At 39.9% G+C, this 22,363-nt stretch overlaps 1 protein-coding gene across 3 annotated transcripts in view; it reads right to left on the minus strand.

Moving 5' to 3' along the window:
• The window catches only part of CCDC81 (coiled-coil domain containing 81), a 45,250-nt gene that overhangs the window by 20,296 nt on the left and 2,591 nt on the right, over nt 1-22,363 (minus strand). For all 3 annotated transcript variants that reach the window (XM_059187179.1, XM_059187189.1, XM_059187195.1), the window contains exons 3-8: nt 15,399-15,460; nt 13,389-13,545; nt 9,426-9,682; nt 6,741-6,820; nt 4,420-4,541; nt 462-585 (exon numbers count right to left, since the gene is read on the minus strand). In XM_059187179.1, coding sequence (XP_059043162.1) covers nt 462-585; nt 4,420-4,541; nt 6,741-6,820; nt 9,426-9,682; nt 13,389-13,545; nt 15,399-15,460 — 802 coding nt within the window. The remainder of the gene's footprint in view (nt 1-461; nt 586-4,419; nt 4,542-6,740; nt 6,821-9,425; nt 9,683-13,388; nt 13,546-15,398; nt 15,461-22,363) is intronic.

A 22,363-nucleotide genomic window follows, 5' to 3' on the forward strand; every position in this document is an offset into this window, starting at 1 on the left:
CCCAGGGTCCTGGAATCGAGCCCGACATCAAGCTCCCTGCTCAGTGGGAAGTCTGCTTCTCCCTCTCCCTCTGCTCCCCCTGCTCGTGAGCTCTCTCTGCCTCTCTCTTGCTCTCTCACTCTCTAACAAATAAATAAATAAAATTTTTAAAAAGAAAAAGAAAAGGGAAGTATTTGTAAATCCACAAAGAGATTTAGATGTTTCCTCCTCTGTGCTATTTTGTTTCCATCTCTGTTATAGCAAGTATCCTACTGAATCAACTAATTATTCTAGGTATGTCTGGGTTCCCCACTGGATGGTAAGCCCTGACTGTATCTGTTATCTCAATCACCTAGCAGGTAGAATGTACTCAAGGATCCTGGATGAAGGAATGAATGCACATTCATTTTAATGCCCTGCATCAAGATAGAACTCAAAAATACATCTAGTAACATATAACAGGTAAAATACCAACACATTACCTTTCAGGGTTCATAATCTTCCCGCCACTCCCATTGCGCTCTAACTTGTTTGGCAAGGTGGCGCTTGTCATTTTGGGAGGGGATATGGCTTGTTTATCCCGAAGTCTCTTGGGCGATAAGATCTCTGTAGAATGAATGAAACCAAGTTTCCTTCCAAACTTAAATGGGTAGTTTTATACCTAACTGATTCTTAAAACTCATTATTTTACTAGGAAAAATTTTTATCAAGAAACATTTCTTATCTTAAATTATTGTCCCTTGCCCAGTGTAGTTAAAACAAATTTTTTTGCTGTGTACTTCTTATGTGCAAAGCTGGCTGGTCACTTTAGAAAATGCAAAGAGGCAAGTCTTGGCCCTTAAAGATCTTTCAGTAGATGTATAGACAGTTCCCTTAATGATGGTTCTGCTCGGGGCGCCTGGGTGGCTCAGTCGTTAAGCGTCTGCCTTCCGCTCGGGTCATGATCCCAGTCAAACCCTGCATCGAGCCCTGCATCAGGCTCCCTGCTCAGGGGGAAGCCTGCTTCTCCCTCTCCCACTCCCCCTGCTTGGGTTCCGTCTCCCGCTCTCTCTCTCTCTGTCAAATAAATTAATAAAATCTTTAAAAAAAAAAAAGGTTCTGGGCGCCTGGGTGGCTCAGTGGGTTAAGCCGCTGCCTTCGGCTCAGGTCATGATCTCAGAGTCCTGGGATCGAGTCCCGCATCGGGCTCTCTGCTGAGCAGAGAGCCTGCTTCCCTCTCTCTCTCTCTCTGGCTGCCTCTCCGTCTACTTGTGATTTCTCTCTGTCAAATTAATAAAAAAAAAAAAAATGGTTCGACTTGTGAATTTTCGACTTTATGTTGGTGCAAAAACAATATGCATCCAACAGAAATTGTACTTTGAATTTTGAAGTGTGATCTTCACATATCTAGGGATATGTGGCAGAGTACTCCCTTGGGATGCTGGGCAGAGCAGCAAGATGCATCTGCCAGTCAGCCACACAATAACAGGAGCAAGCAAGCAGTGCATTTACAACTATTCTGTACCCAGACAACCAGTCTGTTTTTCTCTTTCAGTGGTCAATAAATCACACAAGATATTTAATACTTTATAAAATAGGCTTTGTGTTGGATGATTTTGCCCAACTGTAGGCTAATGTAGGCTAAATGGCACATTTAAGATAGGCTAGCTATACTATTCAGTAGGTTATGTGTATTCATATGATAGTTTCAACATATGATGGGGTAATCTGGATTTAACACGCTCATTAAATAGGGGGAGATCAATAGCTGGGTAGAAAAATAGGAGAAAAAGAAAAAACATGAGCGCCCTCATTTGTTGAGATCTTATTACGTGTCAACAATGCTAAGTTCTTTACATACATTGCATAAATAACAACTCAGGACAATGAAGAAAAAATGTCTAAATCCCAAATGATGGTGCCATCTTCAAGGGTCTGCCATGTTCAGAGAAGACAGAAGACACTTCAGAGTCCAGTGATGAGAGGAGTGAGATGTAGAAAGGACGCGGAGAGGTAAGGAGGATTGGGAGAGACTCTAAGAAAGGGAAGGACATTGTAGTCAGGAGAAAAAGCATAAGCAAAAGCATGAAGGCAGGGAAGGGCAAGACATGTTAGAATATGGACAGTTTTGCTCAGAGAAGTCTATGAGGAACAGTGACAGATGAGGCTAAAAACACAAAAGCATGGGAATATTAGGCTAAAAGCTTACATGTAATCACGTAGACATCACGTGCAAAACTAAGATCCACAAACCAGTGTTCACCCACTGATATGATTTGTTTGGCCCACATTTTTTGCTTCAGTGTCAATTAGTGTGTTGCCCACAGAGCAACAGTCCTCCAGGGGAAGTCTTCTGAGAGTAGTACAGAAACCCCTAAGGATCTCTAGGCCCCTTTCAAAAAGTCTTTGAAGTCCTAGGATTTTCTTCATATGCTTCAACCAAACAACACATCATAACAGATTAGGTAAAGACATAGATATAAAAATCCAGCTATCTTCTATTAAGTCAAATATCAAATGCTGCTGCCCCTCGGAACAATTTGTTACTTAAACTGTAACCCCTGGAGGATTTTACTAGTTGCCAAGCACATTTAGATATGGCCTTAAGAAATACATATACTGACAACAGGTCTTTGGGGAGAAGGAGGATGTACGACTGTGAAGCTGGGCAGCTGGGGATGCCCGGCTCGCTCAGGGCGGAATGTCGCCCCTTCACAGAAGCCCCGCAGCTGGGAACGCCCGGCCCGTCCAGGGCAGAACGCCACCTGCTTCAGGGAAGCCGAGCACCCAGGAACGCCCGGTCATGCTCAGGGTGGAACAAAAACCGCCTGCTTCCCTTTTTCGTGATTGCTCCTTTCTCTTCCCAGAAGTGCTCGTTGTTAGTTGGATGAGTCCTGTGAATGTGCTTGTTTAACTAGAAACCTTACCCTCCTCCTTGCTCGTCTGCAAGACGGGATTAACGTTTGACCTTCATCAGTCCTTCTGTTGGCTATTGTTTTCTATCCAATAAAAGTGAGACTGTGGCGTTGCTCGGGGCAGCAGTCCTTTTCCACTGTTGTCCCCGGCTCCCAGTCTTTTGCCTCTGACTTGTTTGTGCCTAATTCTTCTCTCATGGCCGACTGGAAGCGGCAATCAAAGATGCAAAATTATCATTCTCTATTTATAAAATTATTATTTATGCTAATGTATCACCCTATTGTGTTACATGGAACACACTTCATGCGTTTATTATCTGCCTGGACCCCATAGGCATCTGAGTTTTGGCCTCTTTGAGTAATGGGGAACCAACAAAGAGATCATAGTCTAAAAGCCTGAGCGTCAGAAATTGGTCAAGATGAGATATAAGATTCCAGGAATAGAAGATATTTGTTAGATGGAGTGGAGGGAGGTGGGAGGGATGCGGTTGACTGGGTGATGTCCACTGGGGAGGCTATGTGTTGTGGTGAGCACTGTGAATTGTGTAAGACTGAGGAATCACAGTACCTATGAAACAAATAATACATTATATGTTAATAACAAAAAATTTTTTTAATAATAGTATTTTTTAAAAGAGAAATTATCCTACTTTCTATAATTTTAAAGTTAAAAAAAAAACAGAAACAGATGTGGATGTTTTTTTTCTGAAGATTTTTGTTATTTATTTATTTGACAGACAGAGAGATCACAAGTAATCAGAGAGGCAGGCAGAGAGAGACAGGGGGAGAAGGCTGCCTGCGAAGCAGAGAGCCCGACGCGGGGCTCGATCCCAGGACCCAGGACCCTGAGACCATGACCTGAGCCAAAGGCATAGGCTTTAACCCACTGAGCCACCCAGGCGCCCCAGATGTGGAATTCTATCAAATGCTTTTCGGAATCTAGATTTGGGTGATTTGCTTTTCTTATTGATGAACTGTATAATTTAAATACATTTCCTAATGCCAAACGATCTCTACATTGCTAAAATAAATCTTGTCTGGCTACCATGAAAAAAAAAATTCTACTTGAAAAAATCCTGAGACTTATAAGATTTAATTAACATACATAAAATATCAGCATGGTCATAGTATTTAGCAGATATTCTGTTATTATTAACCATAACCAATTTACTTTCTTTTGCATTAAGAAATATTTAGATGTTTACCATATATGCTACATTATACAATTACATTTATATAATTTTTTGGTAATGTTGTTCTAGAACTTTCTTATATCTTTAGAATAAAGAAATATAAGTTTTTAGAAATCATATAAACATAGGTAGTTTTTCCTCAGATGTTTATGAAAGAGATTATAGGATTTATATAATAAAAATAAATAACTTTAAAAACCATGATCTAAATAAAAGAATGTATTTGTTAGAAAGAAGAACACAGTGATTATTCATGAATCTAATTTTATCTGGGGCACAGAAGTCACTAAGAAATATGGCTGGACCTAGAAGCAATAAAGCATGACAAATGATGCCTAGAATCATTGGCCTACCTCTGATTCCTTCTTCTTTGTCTGGCTGGTCTTTTAATTTGCACTTCCTTTGTCTATTCTTTCTACCTTCTTCTACAATGGTCGCCATAGGTGGTTTGTTCTCCACCTCCTTGAGCTCAATCCTAGAAATAAGCCACAATGTTTACTGCACTGGACCTGAATAGGTGACCATGTGAACTTTCAATCCTGAGAAGCAAGCCACCTAGCTCTCTGATTCTGAAGTAAGCCCAATTCCCTCAAGGGGGCAAGTGTTTTGAATTGCTGAGGCTCTCTTTGAGTCTAAGTCTGAGAGCCTGACCAAGACCTTCCCCCTCAACACTGGGGGCTCAAAAGCAGCTCTTATACAGATAAATTGTGGGATTTAAGCTTTTGGGTTTAGTTTCAGTTTAAGTTTGTCTGTCTTTTCTAGTTCTATACCAAGATGCCATTAGGAGTGATACAGTGAAAGGTGGCTGTTGGATGGCTTGCGGGCAGATTCATAGCCTGTAGGCAGAGTATGTCTGGAAATAACCATTTCTTTCCTCTTTCTTTCTCTGCCCCACAACTCCACCCCTTCCCCAGGCAAAAGTGAGGGACTTACAAAGGCACAGTGGGGGAATGGGTTTGTTAGTTGGCATATGCAATTGTAGATTCTCTGTGGTCTCAAGTATGGAGTTCGTAGACTGAGGGGCCAAACTTCACATAAATACAACGTCTGTAACTGTTTTGACTATTTGAGTCCTCATGTCCATGACTAGGCTCTATGATTAACAGGAGAGTCTGACAATCTCTGGTCTTGAACCAATTCAGTTATTTCCTTCTTGGAGTGCTTAAGCCAAAATGTGTCCTAGCAGGGCAGCCAGATTTGCCTTCCCAAATACAATCAAAATAAAATTATTTGAATTCATTGATTTCTTTTTAATGAGTAAGGCAACACGATGCAATGGAAAGGACAGTGCAGCCGTGAGGAGCCATAGTTTTATTTCTGACTTGGCCAGTCAGTTGTTTGGCCATTTCATCTACAAGATGAAGGGGTTGGACTAACTCTTCTCTAATGCTTATTCTGGCCCTCATACTGGTTTTGCTGAGGCATATGTCATACAGTCCTTTCATCAGCAATCCAACAAACATAAGAGAATGTCACACACTCAAAAACCATGAGAAAATAACACTCCGGAAAGCTGGTTATTATTCCCCAAACTTCCTCCTCTTGAAATGCATAGTAGTCAGTTGGGCAGCCACGAAGATGAAGAACATGATTAAGGGCATGCAATGAGTGAGTGAGAGAGACTCACTGGAAATAAAAGCCATCTCCTGACCCCTGTTCCAGTGTTCTCAATACTGTACCATGTTGTTTCACTCGTTAAAAGGAGGGGGGGAAGAATTAAAATTACAATTAATTTTGTACATCTATAAAATGGATAAAACTATAGTACATACCCTACATCACTGTAGTGAAGATTCAGTACAATAATACTGAGAAAATGCTTAACAGTATCTGACATCTACAGTAGTAAGTGTTCCATTGATAACAACTATTATTATTACTATCATTATCATTATTATAATCATGTCAGCAGCAGTCACCAGTAATGCCCACAGCACGCTTGAGATAAAGTTGTTCCTTTATTCTACCTGTCTCTCCTACAGCTTGAGGGGTAAAAATCAGAGTGTAGACAGAAGGTGGGCTACACTGCAGAAAGAGGAAGCTAGGTCAGAGGAAGTGATAGAAGGTAGAAGAAAGCGCCGCAGCTAAGAAGAATTGCACTTATATTGCAGGGACTAACGGTGATGGGAGGTAGTATCAGAATTTCCAGGGAACTACAAGTAGTTTAAAAAATGAATAGTCCATATGGATTTAGAAGGTACAATACTAAGTAAAATAAGTCAGACAGAGAAAGACAAATACCATATCATTCCACTCATATGTGGAACTTAGGAGTTCCACAAACAAAGAAAATAAGAGACCAAAAAAAAAAAAAAAAAAAAGCAGATTCTTAAATACAGAGAATAAACTGGTGGTTTCCAGAGGGGAGGTGGATGGGGGGGTGGTGAGATAAAGAAGATTAAGAGTATAGTTGTTGTGATGAGCACCAAGTGGTGTTTAGAATTGCTGAAACCTCAGGAAAAAAAATAATATAAAATAAAAAAGAAATCGTCTGTGCATTGTTTTCTATCTTAGCTATGGAAAGTATGCATAAAATTCTTCTTTGCTGGAGCACTGAGAGAGAAAGAACACTGAAAGCAGCATGAGCTAGAAAAGGTGAGAAACACAACCCAATCACATTAATAAGTCAACAAGGATTGCTGTCCTGGAGGAACCTGTGGAGCAAAGCACTGACCTTGGAAATGCAAGCACACTGTTGGGTCGCTTCCCTGAGATCTCTCTGCTAGACAACACGGAGTCCACAGTGCCAGGCCTCTGAAGGACAGAGACAGAAAAGGCTTACACCAGGACACAAACACATCTAAGCTACCGGCCGTCTCACAGGCAAGGCTACCCTGGTACTCTCTATTGTTATTTTTTTGAGTGCTTAAAGTCTAGAGCTTAGAAAGTCAATGAGGAATTATTTCACTTACCACCCAGGTAGTCCTATACCAACGTCACTGATGCTGCCTTTTCTCAAACCATCGCCTCTTTGGAAATTGCCTTCGGAGTTTATGGCTTCCTTTACACATCATTGAGAGGAGAGCCAACTTAATAAAAAAAAACTATCAGGAAAATGAACAAGCAAGCTAATTTCATGCTTGACCCAAAGAACTCTAAAGTTGGGTGGTTAAGAGAAGAGCTTGAAGTTGGTAGGTTCATATTCACATCTCCATATTGTTAAAGTTATGTAGCCTTAGACCCTGGGCATATGGGGCTAACAATGGGCTCTAATTCATGGGATTTGGGGGTACTGTATGTAAGTGGCTGGCACAGGATCAGCAGTCAACAAATAGCAGCTATTATCATTATTACTACATTAGGCAGTAATCACACTACATATTATACTAGTATAGAATAATATACAAAATTATTTTGGGATTAATGACACAGTTTACAAAAGGCTTGAAAGGAATTTCCAAAAAGAGGTTTTAAATATGTTTCCACCAAAAGCAGCATCATTGAAATAAACCCACAGCTTCCTAAGAGAACCACTCTGCAGAATAGCACTCAAGTTTAAGTTCTGGGACATTTGGGGGGGAAACAATCACTCTCACCACTTTACAGCAAGTTCCCAAAATGTGTTTTATAGATGTTAACAAGTATTGGATTAACGTAAAGTTCCATGATTCATGATTCAGGCAGTTAAAGTGGCTTCTCTGTAGCCAGACTTCTCAGACCCTTGAACAGGCCTGTGTGCTTTGTGCTTCTGTGTGTGAGGTTGATATATGTAGCAGTCCTCCATTGGCTTTGACCTCCAGGTCCTCTTTTCATAGGATCTCTCTCAGGACTACTTTCTGGAAAATGCTCCTTAAAAGTTATGACTTAGAGTACAGCAGGCCAATTAAAATGCTGTCCTTTCTTAGAAATGCATTATTAAAGCTAAAGAGTTCCCTAGTATCCCTGAAGATTAGAGATGGGTGAGTGCTTTGGCCTTGTTTCTGGTGGGTTTTCATGGAAAAAGAGGGTTATACCTTTGTGTGTTTCCACTTTACACACACAGGGTCGGTACCTCTCTTTAAGATCCTGCATGAAACCAGATTGTGGAGAAAACACCAACAGCCTCACTTTGCACAACTCTTAAAGTCCCTATAACAGAGCTCCATGAGAGAATAAAATAAAGGGTAGAATTTGACCATATTTATAGAATTTAATTTTGTAGCCTTTTGACTTAAAAATCAGGCTTTTATTCTGTGGGACACAGGATTATCTAATATTCTATGATAATCTAATTCACTTATACCAGCTTTGTTGGTTCCCAGAGGTGAACCTAGGGCACGTTAAGCATCCATTTAGTCCCACTGATTGACTAGTTCACTAGCTCCTTAAATTCTGCTACGTCCAACTTAGCATGAAGATCATACCAGTTACAGAACAGTTAACAATGATGGAGTCAGTCAGAAATTTGTTCCACAATATGGCAAATTAAAAGCTAAAGAGAGGGGCACCTAGGTGACTCAGTGGATTAAGCCTCTGCCTCCATCTCAGGTCACGATCCTGGGGTCCTGGGATCGAGCCCCATGTCGGGTTCTCTGCTCAGCAGGGAGCCTGCTTCCCCCCTCTCTCTCTGCCTGCCTCTCTGCCTACTTGTGATCTCTCTGTGTCAAACAAATAAAATCTTTTTTTAAAAAGTTAAAGAAAGATACATTTCCATGACTCAATTCACTGTAGGTTTTCATTAAAATGCTATAACCAGCAGAAAGAAAAAAAAAATAGAATGATTATAAAATCTGGTTCTACCACTTAATAGCATCCTGACTTCAGTCTCCCCACATAACCTGACCTCCATTTTTCTCATTTATAAAATCAGGATGATAATAATGCAGTTTGATAAAGTTTTGAACCACAAGTGAAATAATACATGTGGAAGAATTGTTAAACTATAAGGTACTATAAAATATTTAGAATTATGAATGTTTCTATTACTATTTATATTTTTTAATTGGCATTGACTCAAAACTTATTTTAAAGTTTCTTTGTCCTTCTAAACTTTGTCAAAGAATTAGTCATCTATAAACAAAGACTTCTTCTTACTTGGGGTAAGTGCCATTTAAAATATGCCAACCTGAATTTTTCCTTTTTTTTTCCTTAAAGATTTATTTATTTATTTATGAGAGAGAGTGTGTACATGCAAGCCGGAGGAAGAGCAGAGAGAGAGGGAGAGAGAGAATCTCAAAGACTCCCTAATGAGCATGGAGCCCAATGTGGGACTCAGTCTCATGACCCTGAGATTATGACCTAAGCTGAAATCAAGGGTTGGTAACTTAACTGACTGAGCCACCCAGGCACAACTCCACCTGAATTTTTCTTAATAATGACACACACTTATTTCAAAGCTATGATTGGGAGAGGGGTTTGGAGAAGGAAAACATTAATTTACATTTGCTAGGGCTTTTGCCAAAGTCCCACTTCCATCCACAGAACAAAGGAAGTCCTTATAAAATCTCATCTTCACTTTGTTGCCTTTAATCACAAGGACCCCGATTCCTTTGAAAGTAAATTCCACATTTCGTTTGATGGAAATGGATCGTGATAGAAAAAGCAATGTCTCCTTCACGCATCCTTCCACTGTATCCCTGCTAAATGGACCCTCCAGGGATATCATGACAAAATTAAGTGGAACAACTGGAATATCACCTAGAGGAGTAAAGACAGGGTAGGGGGGAAAAGTGGAAATTACAACAAGAATATATCATATACACTCACAAATAATTCTCAGTACTCAAAAATAGACTTGTCCATGTGAACCCCTTAGTTGTACCTTATCAATAGTCAGTAATAGGCACAAATTTCCCTAAATGTATATTTTTTTTTTCTCAGAATAAGAACAATTAGCTTTCTAAGCAGTACTGCAGCCAAGCTTTTGATTTTATCTTGGAGACACAGTAATAACTAACTTCATCGCTTCATCAGAGGTTTTTCTGAAGTTGTCAGCCTTCTTCTCTCAGGACATACTCCAGCAATATTTGTCTATCTCCTCCAGTTATCACACCATTTTGAAATGTTTATAAATATCTATAAATGCCAAGTGTTTTGAAAAGATAGTCATCTTCAATAGAAGTTACCTTCAAATGAAAGTTTGTCTTATCAGAGGGCATCAGACTGGATAACTTGCTTTTCCTCCCTAATAAGTTCATAAATGATACTGCAGAGGAATATGGTTATAGCTAGCATAAAAATAAGCAATTGTTATGTTCCACTAGAACAACAGTCAGAAAAGAGGGTAAATAACAAAGATGATCAAGATGATAAATCCAAAAAGGGGCAAGAAACAAGATCCAGTAACAGAGGAACAGGATAGGAGTAAGATAAGAACATTCTAAACATTCATTCAGCAAGCATTACTTTACAGCTTTTCTGTCTGATAGTGCTGGCTGATGAGGATTAATATAACTACGAGACATATATCAGCCCACGGTCTTCTGCACAACTTAATGGTGCTTCTATACGACCACCCTCTATTTTACTTTTTATTTTTTGTAAATGTCTTAAAAGAAAAGGCTCTGATGCCTGCCTCTAGATTGTCCCCTCCCATTCATCCAATGCTTCTCTTCAGTCTATCTTCCAGTCCACTTATCTCAGTAAGGACAGTATCAACTCAGGATGGACAAGCTGATGGAGAGATTGTAAATCTCACTCTCATGACTGCTCTGTAACTTCTGTTGGCCATGCCCTCTCTTTGCTCTTGTATCCATGGCACCATTCTTGGTTCTCCAATTTCCTCTTCCTTGGTCTCCATTGCTGTTTCCTTCTTCTTCTACTTCTAGTAAGATGGTGTTTTCTTGGTGTGTGTGTGTGTGTGTGTGTGTGTGTGTGTGTGTGTGTGTCTTAAACAAGACTTTGTCCTTGTCTGTCTCTTCCCCTTATTTCAAACCTCTCCTGGGTAAATTAATCCAAATCTTGACCTCTAGATTCCATCCCTCTCCCAAGCTCTGGAATTCTCTCTACCTAAGTATCCCTACAGGAATTTCAAATTGAACATCTCCAAAAGTGAACTCATTACTTCTCCTGCCATCCCAACCCGCCTGCCCCTTCATTCCCTGTGACACTAATGACAAGAACATATATGTATTTTCCAAGAAATCTGAGTCATGCTAAATACCTCCCTGCTTCTTGCTACCCACCACTCTCAACTGGCAGCCAAATCCCATCAGTTCTCCATACAAAATATGTCATGAACTGACTCCTTCATCTTCCTCCCGATTGCCAATGCCTTCATTCAGGTTTCTATCATATTTCACCAAACTACGGTAATTAAAGATTTTATTTATTTATTTATTTATTTATTTATTGATCTATTTATTTGAGAGAGAAACAGAGACAAAGCACGAGCAGTGGGGAAGGGGAGAGGGAGAGGGAGAAGCAGACTCCCTGCTGAGCAGGGAGTCCCATGTGGGGCTCAATCCCAGAACCCTGAGATCATGACCCAAGCAGAAGGCAGACACTTAACCAACTGAGCCACCCAGGTGCCCCCAAAACTACTGTAATTAAAAGAACTGTTTTCCTAAACTAAAAACTGGATTAGTACATTCAAGTCTCGCTCAAAAATTTTCAATGACTCCTCATTGTCTATAGGATGAATTCTGAAGTCCTTATCACTTATCACTTTATCACCTTATCATGCCAAAGGCCCCTCACAATTTCACCACTACCAACCATTTTTGTCTTACCTCCCTCCACTTGCCTCCACAATCATATGCCCTGGTCACACAGAAGTACCCATTACTCCTTTCATAGGCTTTACTCCTTCTCTTATTCTTGAGTCATTCACACTGTTTCCAAAATATTTTCCATAGCTTCTCTGCCAGCAAAGTCCTATCATCCTTTAAGACGTCCCATACATGTCATCTTCCTAACTCTCCCCGAGCAAAGTTGGGCATGCTCACCTCTCAGCTCCCCTAACACTTGATCCAGTTCTCACCAATGCTGCTTTCACAGCATTTAATCATGTTGCAACATCTGCTTTCATATTTATTTCCCATGCTAAATTCTGAGATCTTCAAAGGAAGAATTATGTCTTGACAATCTTTAAGACTCACTGTATAATGTTTAGTTACGTAGTTAATTAATGATGAAGAATCATAACCCCAAAGGTAAACTCTAGACAGAACTGTTTTTGTGAATTAATTCAAGCATATATATTTAATTCTGAAATTTCTTCAAACTTGTAAAAAAATAATTCTGTAATCTTTTTAAAAAAAAAAAAACTACAGATCTAAACTACTTTTTTGCAGGATACTATGATGGTAAACTAATTCTAAGGAGCAAATGTTTTTGTCAAAAAAAAAAAAAAAAGATTGGCTATCTTTTCACTTTGCTAGGTTTTTGATGAATTAGGATATTATATGTCCATAAAACTCTAGGTAAAAATATCTGAACAGTCCATCAAATCTACCATATAGATTATATGCATAACTAAGTATAATTTGTTGCTATTTGTTTTTCCAATCTTTCCTTTTTGGTGGGAAGTTTGTCTGAAAATTAACTTTCAGGGAAGTTCACAAAAGGCAAGTTTTAGTCTAAAAAGGCTAAACTGCTGACTTCGAGGGTAGACTGTTTCTCTTTGTCCATCTATCAGTCTGATGCAGGAGCCAATAGTAAGGAAGATCAAAAGGAATACAGCCCAGAAATCAGGAAGGAAGCCCCCAAAGGCCCCTAAGGAGCCAGAGCAGGCATCACTAAGTCCACACACCAAAGCTGGAGCGTAAGCAAGCATCCTGTGTCAGGTGGCATGCCTGTTTTGCCTACCACTGTATTCCAAGGTCCTAGAACAAGGCCTGATACATAGTTGGCCCTCAGTAAATATCTGTGGTAAGAGGGAAGAAAGGAAGGCGGGGGAAGGAGGGAGGGAGGAAGGAAGGAAGATTTTAGGGTGTGAGAGGTATACAAGGTGTTCATCTATGGAATTATTAACCTCACTTGTAAATTTTAATAATTTAGATTATGTATGATAGAAACAGTTAGAGGTCTTTTTTCATAGCTAACATGGACGATAATTCTAACCAGAGACCCTAATTAACTTTTTCAATAGCCATTTTTAACTTCTTAGAGCCTAAAAAAGTGAATAAAGTCCGCACAACTCTGTAATGTGGCATTTATATAAATTTGCCCTGACGTCACTTCAAGTCTTCCCAGGCCTGCCTCTTAAGCTACTGAGGTTTGAAATGGCCTGCAGGAAGACTATTATTTCCTGTGTTGTCCCCCACCCACAAAGGTTCCACATGAAAACTGAGCTCCTCAAATCAGAAACCCATAAGGTAGCAAGTAGACACACTTTGCCCTTTCATTTTCATCCCCAGGCCAGTTACTTTCTGAGAACATCTTAAATGTTGAAGAAGTTTACCAGGAATATATATTTTGTTTTGCTTGAGTCCATGAATCTGCACTAACTTCTCGGCCATGATAAACATGGGTCTCTGAATCAGAATAAACTTGTTGTTTCCCACCTCCAGTTTTTGTCTCATGAAAGTGAAAGTTCCAAGTCCTGGAATCTGAACTCCCTGCAAGAAAAAAGGAAGGGGGAAAAAAAACAGAGCAACAATCAGAAAAATAACCCTTAGTACCATTATCCCAAAAAACAAGGAAAGAATTAACCATTAAATAGTCAATGATCTCTACAATCTCCTACAACTATAGCACGTTATGACTTTAAGTTTTCATATAAATATAAATGTAATACATTGATATCCAATCCTTCCAACATCAGATCTCCCATCTCCATCATCATTCAAAGGCTGTGAGGACTAAGAAAACTTGTATGGATGCCATTGCTAATTTTAATTTATATTTAAGAGTCCTCTTGTCCAGGGTACCTAGATGGCTCAGTTAAGAGTCTGCCTTTGGCCCAGGTCATGACCCCAGGGTCCTCCAATGGAGCCCCCCGTGGGGCTCCCCGCTCATCAAGGAGTCTTCTTCTCCCTCTCCATCTGCCTCTCCATCCCCCTCACACACCTCCACTCACACCCACTCTCTCTCTCTCTCTCTCTCTGATAGGAGGAATTTGAGAGGCAGAGCCAGGGGGCTTGAGGGTAGGGAAGGAAAAAATGAAACAAGATGGGATTGAGAGGGAGACAAACCATAAGAGACTCTTAATCTCACAAAACAAACTGAGGGTTGCTGGGGGACAGGGTAGGGAGACGGTGGTTGGGTTATGGATATTGGGGAGGGTATGTGCTATGGTGAGTGCTGTGAAATGTGTAAGCCTGACGATTCACAGACCTGTACCCCCTGGGTCAAGTAATACATTATATATTATTTAAAATAATTAATTAAAAAATTTAAAGATTCCTCTTGTCCTAAATTGTGTGAAATTCCAAATTTTAATCATTTGCCATTAGAAAGAGGTAATTTAAGAGGCCATAAGAATCTCTGCTTTCCCATTCTATCTTTTAGGTTTTGTCTCTCATTTAAAATCAGACAATCCAGCATCCTAGGCATATGCTGCAGTGGAATGATGTTGGCTGCTAGGTAGAAGCAAATGCTTTTCGCTCTCAAACTGGGTCTCTGTCTCCCTGAAAATATCATACCTCAAGGGTTGCAAATGCCTACATACACCATGAAAGAATGCAGGGGAGTGAAGGTAGCCAACCAGAAACTGCAGTGACTAGAAAGTACAAATCCCATCCAAAGGCTAGAGCCCATTGTTGGCTCCAGTGAAATGTCAGCATGCAGGCATGGAAAAACTGGTATTGTTAAATCTGCTGATTTTTCAAGAAAAGAGAGAACAGATGCAAAACTTTATATAAACTCTCCAAATTTTAGGTGGTGATGACTAATTCAAATTATCAGAACAAACAAAAGTTTGAAGGATGAATTCGGCCCAAGGGCTGCCGTATTGAGACCTCTGGGTAGCATATAAATGTTCCACAACTTCCCAACACCCCTCCAAACTTCTCAAAGTTCTGACCAGTTCTACAGCATCCAAACTCAAGACAGGCCAAGATTTCTCATTTTGGGCAAGTTGAGTTCAGTCCCTCACTGTCTCCTTGTATTTTAATGAAAAGCCATTCCCTGCAAGGAAGCAAGACAGGAAGCAATATATCCTTCTATAGATACGCCAGGAACTATCTGATCACAGATAAATAGAATTTATCTAGTTCCTCTACACATAGCCAGGTTAGTCAGTGCTTGGTATCACTAGAAGAGTAGAACTCTTAAAAACTCATTAATGTAAGAATAAAATCCGTGTTTGTTAAATCTACTATCCATAAGTCAAAGTGGGAGCATCATAAAATCACAAGACTGAAAGTTAAATTAGGATGGATGTAAAGTCTGCTATCTTGCTCACAGCAAAATTATACAAGACTAAGAAGGAAAGATCCTTTGGACTCTTGCATTAAAGTATAAATCCTACCTTGTGCAGGGATAGCTGCCGTTCCACAAATTCTGACACATTTGCCCATATAGCAGAGACTTCTGAAATTCAAAGGAAATAAAAAATAATTTATTTAAGCATTCATGTGATAGTATCTGGTGCTAGTATAAAAAAGTAAATATGAAATGCAGAATCAAATAATAGTAATTCCCAATTAATTTAGAATTGGAAGAAAGTAAGGTCATTCCTCAAAGTTAATTTTCCTAATAGCTAAAGCTCCCCCTTTTAAGTTCCAAAAATGTGCTTAATAATAATAATAATACAATAAACTTTTGAGTAAAATCTTTCTAGGATAAAGGGAACTCTATCACACACCTTTTAATTCTATAAAGGAAATTCTATAAATTCTGTAAAAGTGTGACAGAGTTCCTTTTATCCTATAAATAGAGCTAGCCAAGTATAATCTAGACTTGTTTTAAGTTTTTATTTAGGGGCGCCTGGGTGGCCCAGTGGGTTAAGCCTCTCCCTTTGGCTCAGGTCATGATCTCAGGGTCCTGCGATCGAGCCCTGCATCCGGCTCTCTGCTCGGCGGGGATCCTGCTTCCCCCCTCTGTCTGCCTACTGGTGACCTTTCTCTCTCGCTCTCTCTGTCAAATAAATAAATAAATAAAAATCTTTTAAAAAATAATAAAGTTTTTATTTAAATTCCAGTTAGTTAACATATAACGTAATGTTAGTTTCTGGTGTACAATTTAGTGATTCAACACTTTCCTACAACACCCGGTGCTCATCACAAGTTCACCCCCTTGTCCCCATCACCTATTTCACCCTCTCCTTGTTTTGATGACATTCAAAAAGCATTTATGGAGTGTCTACTCTGTGCCATCTGATAAACCTTCATTCGTATGCCATCCTATAACACAGGAATAAAGCCAAGCACCACTGAGGCATGAGAGGCTGTTGTCTATATATTAAGTGTCCCTATACTTCTGTTTTGCTTAATTCTTTTGGGAGGTGGGGAGTACTCCCAAATGGGGTGTGTATGTGTGTGTGTGCACATGTGATCTTTCTGCACAACCCTGCCCAGACAATAAACTCCATGACAGCAGGGACTTAAGTTCTTTGGTGCACTGAGTCTTGGTGTACCATCAACAGTGAGTAGCATACAGTAGCCTTCTATATTTTTTAAATGTCTTGTGCCCAGGGGTGCCTGGGTGGCTCAGTGGGTTAATCCTCTGCCTTCAGCTCAGGTCATGGTCTCAGGGTCCTGGGATGGAGCCCCACACCGGGCTCTCTGCTCAGCAGGGAGCCTGCTTCCCCCTTTCTCTCTGCCTGCCTCTCTGCCTACTTGTGATCTCTCTCTCTGTCAAATAAATAAAATAAAATCTTTAAATGTCTTATGCCCATAAAACATCATCACTAAACCTATAAAAATACACATTCTTTTTAATTGAGATTCAATTGACACATATTATACTAGTTTCAAGTGTACAACATTATTTGATATTTGTCTATATTGCAAAATCATCACCATGTTTTTGCTTAATTTTTGACTTGCTTTTCATTCTCATTTGTCACTCTTAAGATGACAAGCTGTCACCGTTCTGCTGTGAGGGCTCTGCAGACCTCCTGCCTAATCCTAATTTACTGCTTCAAATGTACCTAATTTACTGTACCTAACTTACTGTAACAAATATACTAATATTATCTCTAAAACAATAATTTTTAACAACTGAACTTAGGGGAGGGACCCAAAGTCTTGAATCAGTGTGTAGACTTCTCCCTATCTGCTCTGAATGATCAGAGAGAGGTCTTCTATGTTTTTCTTGTTCTGAGATATGTTCCCCCCCCAAAAAAAAATGTGGCAGAAAAATAAGTAGTTGCCAATAACAAGTGTTAAATATGGGATATGAGGATATGCTCTAGGTATAACCAATATTTAGAAATACAGAGACTTGGTGGCAGCCACGGTACAGGATGGACTCCGCTGGCTTGTGTACCTCATTCTGCTTCCTCTGCAAACAAGTCTGACAGCCCCGACAGGACTTAGAGAGAGAAATTCAGTAAGTTGAAATTGAAGAAGGCAGAAACACAGAAGAAAAATCCACTGCCTTCAAGAGAAACGACTGAACAGGAGAAGCAAGCAGGGAATCTTAATGAGGCGTGTGCAGCTGAACGTGCATGGCACGTTCCACAAGCATTGCTTTCTTACTTCTTTTCAGCTGTTTAACTTTGTCAGAGGCAAACACATTGGATCCAGTTTAAGTGGCTGTGCTGCCCCTTTTCACATTAAAGAATCAAGAACTACTGACAGTGAAAGCTGTGCTTGCCTCTCCCATCTGCCTGTGTGGCTGGCAGGCAAGGAAAAGAACTTGGATGTTGGTGAAGGAAGAAGCTGGGTGGGAAGACAGTGAAATCTAGAGTAAAAAATGCAGCTGGTTCAAGGTGTCCTGCAGTCTGTAAAATGCAGTTTAATCAGAGTGCCATTTTTTTTGTTCAACAATTTTAATCATGGGAATTCACAATTTTTAAATATGCAAATTTAAAAAATTTTTAAACCTGGAAAAGAAAAAGAAATACAGAAAATTAAGTCTGTGTTGACATCTCCATTCCAAACCCAATGATGTGTATTGAAGATACTTTCCAGGGGAACCCGAGTGACTCAGTTGGTTGAGCATCTGACTCTCAATTTCAGCTCCAGTCAAGATCTCATGGTTGTGGGATCCAGCCCCTTGTTGGGTTCTGCGCTCAGATTCTCTCACCTTCTGCCCCTCCCCCAGCGTGTGCATGTGTGCTCTCTCAATAAATAAAATCTTTAAAAAAAAAAAAAGATACTTTTCATTGAGGAACTCTTTGCAAATCAAGAGTGTTATATTTAGGGCGCCTGGGTGGCTCAGTGAGTTAAGCCGCTACCTTCGGCTCAGGTCATGATCTCAGGGTCATGATCTCAGGGTCGTGGGATCGAGTCCCGCATTGGGCTCTCTGCTCAGCAGGGAGCCCGCTTCCTTCTCTCTCCGCCTGCCTCTCTGCCTACTTGTTCTCTCTCTCTCTCTGTCAAATAAATAAATAAATAAAATCTTTTAAAAAAAAAAAAGAGTGTTATATTTAATTCTCAAAATAAAAGATCAAGAACAGTAACATTTACCAGGTTGCCACTTTAGGATATGGACACAGTTGGTGATAAAGACCAATTCTCTTTTCACTTTGGAAACTGCTTGATTTATTGCTATACCTTTTATTACTTTTTTTCCTTTTTAAAAATTTAAATTCAATTAATTAACATATAATGGATTATTTGTCTCAGGGGTACTGGTCTGTGATTCATCAGTCTTGTGTAATACTCAGTGCTCATTCCATTGCATGTCCTCAATGTCCATCCCCAGTCACCCTCTCCCTCCATCCGCCCCTGCTCCAGCACCCCTCAGTTCATTTCCTATGATTAAGTGTCTCTCATGGTTTATCTCCCTCTCTGGTTTCATCTTGTTTCATTTTTCCTCTCTTCCCCTACAATCCTCTGCTTTGTTTATTAAATTCCACATATCAGTGAGCTCATATGATAACTGTTTTTCTCTGATTGGACATATTTTGCTTAGCGTAATATACAACTTTTATTTCTAATGGCTTAAACCACTAGCTAAAGCAGGGAAATTGCAATCTTGTAATTCCAATATATCAGGGTTATAAGTATTTTAATTAATATGCCAGAGGAGGAATAGGTTAGGCAATGAGAAGTAGTAGTGATTCTCATCGGCATCGGGGAACAAGCTGGGTGATGAAAATTCACTCACCCACGAAGAAAACTAGGGCTGCATGCTACAGCGAGCCAAGTGACAAGATCATAACCAAGTTTTCCCTCTACCCTGCTCCATCCTACTGTGTTCCTCACTCTTGCCCACCACCATAGACAAAAGAATTCTACTTCTGGCAGCTAAGAACTAAGAAGATCTTTCAACCAATCCCAATTGTATGCTGAATTAAAATTTTCATCATGACCAAAAAGGTCATTAATTTATTAACAAGACAGAATCTTCATAATACCCAGATTTACAGGGAGACCTTTCAGAGTTTTTAAAGTCAAAACTATTAAGTCTTTCACCTAGACTCATGATATGCAGCTCAAATTTCAGGAAAACAATCTATACCAAAAGGAAATGATTTAATTAGAGCGTGGAGAATCTATATAGCTTGGAGAATCTATATACCAAAAGGAAATGATTTAATTAGAGCCTGGAGAATCTATATAGCTTGAAAAGACTTGACTGAGCCTAACTGGAAATTTGAGGATCACCTTTCTTCATTTGGATGGTATATTCAAGTCATGTCATTTTACTCTATACAATCTAATGGGCAAAGTTATGCAAGAGCAGAGTTTATTATTTGAAACTGAAATTTGCTATTTTTTTAAATTTTTTTAAAAATATTTTATTTATTTACTTGAGAGAGAGATAGTGAGAGAGAGCATGAACGAGGAGAAGGTCAGAGAGAGAAGCAGACTCCCCATGGAGCTGGGAGTCTGATGCGGGACTCGATCCCGGGACTCCAGGATCATGACCTGAGCCGAAGGCAGTCGTCCAACCAATTGAGCCACCCAGGCGTCCCTTAAATTTTATTTATTTATTTGACAGAGATCACAAGTAGGCAGAGAGGCAGGCAGAGAGAGAGGGGGAAGCAGGCCCCCCACTGAGCAGAGAGCCCAATGCATGCTCAATCCCAGGACCCTGAGATCATGACCTGAGCCAAAGGCAGAGGCTTTAACTCACTGAGCCACCCAGGCACCCCTGAAATTTGCTATTTCTTACTGAAGAAAAGAGAAAGCTCTTAATTTTAATTCATTTAAATTTTAATTCAGCACACAATTGGGATTGGTTGAAAGACCTTCTTAGTTCTTAGCTGCCAGAAGTAGAATTCTTTTGTCTATGGTGGTGGGCAAGAGTGAGGAACACAGTAGGATGAAGCAGAGTAGAGGGAAAACTTGGTTATGATCTTGTCACTTGGCTCGCACATTATTCCCTTTAGGAAGCTTTGGGGCCCTGCCCTTCAGCTGGAATAGGTAGATTCGAATATCCTACAAACTATGATTTTTAACTTTGATTTTTCTGGCATCCCAAAATCAGAGAGGGCATCACTTAATCTCAAAATAAAAAGAACTGTAATCCAGTCTATGAAGCAAGCTAAAGAATATGCTATTTTTATATTTTAGAGAAAGCTGGGGTAATTATTTATTTTAATCAAATACTGAAATCCCATGACTCACTATTATAAAGAAATAATCCCTGGACGTACCTTCTATACTCAGTTCAACCATCATTTGACTTCAAATTCTAAACATTTTATGCATTCAAAACCATATTTTTAAACAGTGCCAAGTAGCAGGAATTCTCTGTTTTATATATGATCATTATAAAAAAGAACTGTGTCCATTATGTAAATTATAGGATAATATATGCTAGAAATAGATATTAATACCAAATATAAAAGATAAGCTCCCTGACTTCATAAGACATCTTCTAAAATTAAAATATTGACACACAAACAAAGCAAAATATTCAAGACTGATCTAAACAAAGAAACATATTCCCAGAGCAAAGTGCAGTGAAAAGATCAGTGTGTCACACTGAAGACCTACAGCCTTCCTGCCTCCGAAGATTGCTAGCTATGTAGTCTTCACAAGTTTGATTCAGTTCATATCCATAAAACGATGACAGGACCTTCGAAGTACCATAACTACATAATACTAAACTTCAGTGAAACATATGGAAACAACAGGACTTAATATGAAAAAATTAATTTTTTTGTTTTCCTGAAATTGGAATTTTATCCTTATCTCCTTCACAATGGGTCATTTGTGAATGTTAATAAGTAGTTATTTGACTTCTATTTCTGTCCTTCAACCAAGAAAGTTCTTGCTGTGGGGCACCTGGGTGGCTCAGTGGGTTAAAGCCTCTGCCTTCAGCTCAGGTCATGGTCCCAAGGTCCTGGGATCGAGCCCCACGTCCAGCTTTCTGCTCGGCTGGGAGCCTGCTTCCCCCTCTCTCTCTGTCTGCCTCTCTGCCTACTTGTGATCTCTGTCTGTCAAATGAATGAAAAAAAAAGAAAGTTCTTGCTGAGGTCACCAATGGTCTCCTTGTCAACAGATTAAGTAGATATGTTCAATTTTCACCTCCTTGACCCCTCAGTCACATGTAACGCCGATGACCACTCTGTCCTCCTTTAAACACCTCTCCTGTTAGCTTTTGTGACAACTACCGTCTCCTGGGTTTTCTTCCTACCTGTACAACCATATTCTCTCATTCTCCTTCGAAAGTTCACCTGCCTCAACTTAGCCATTAAATGCTGGAATTTTGGGGCACGTGGGTGGCTCAGTCGGTTAAGCATCTGCCTTCAGCTCCGGTCATCCCCCAGGGTCCTGGGATCAAGTCCCGCATGGGGGCCCCTGTTAAGCAAGAAGTCTGCTTCTCCCTCTCCCCTCTCCTCCCTTCCCACACTGCTCATGCTGTCTGTCTCTCTCAAATGGATAAATAAAATCTTATAAATAAATAAATAAATAAATAAATAAAATGTTGAAATTTTCAAAGGTACAGCCCTCGACCTTCATTCTTCACTCCAGACTCCTCTTAAGCATTCACATCCATGCTCAGGGCTTTAATCACCACCAAAATGCTGAAGAGTCCCAAGTGTTTTTTTAGAAGCCTAGAAACTCTCCCCATCTTTAGGTTCTAGACTCATGTATCCCACTGCCTCTTTGGATATCTCACTGAGACACTTTGCATGCTCAAAACCAGCATCTTCTGGGTGCCTGGGTGGCTCAGTTGGTTGAATGACTGCCTTCAGCTTGGGTCATGATCCTGAAGTCCCAGGATCGGGTCCCGCATAGGGCTCCCTGCTCAGCGGGAAGTCTGCTTCTCCCTCTGACCCTCTACCCTCTCATGCTGTCTCTCTCCCTTTGATTCTCTCTCTCTCTCAAATAAATACATTTTTAAAAAACATAACAAACAAAAACCCAA

The sequence above is a fragment of the Mustela lutreola genome, chromosome 1 (assembly GCF_030435805.1).
Source record: "Mustela lutreola isolate mMusLut2 chromosome 1, mMusLut2.pri, whole genome shotgun sequence".
In the NCBI taxonomy this organism is placed as follows: domain Eukaryota; kingdom Metazoa; phylum Chordata; class Mammalia; order Carnivora; family Mustelidae; genus Mustela; species Mustela lutreola.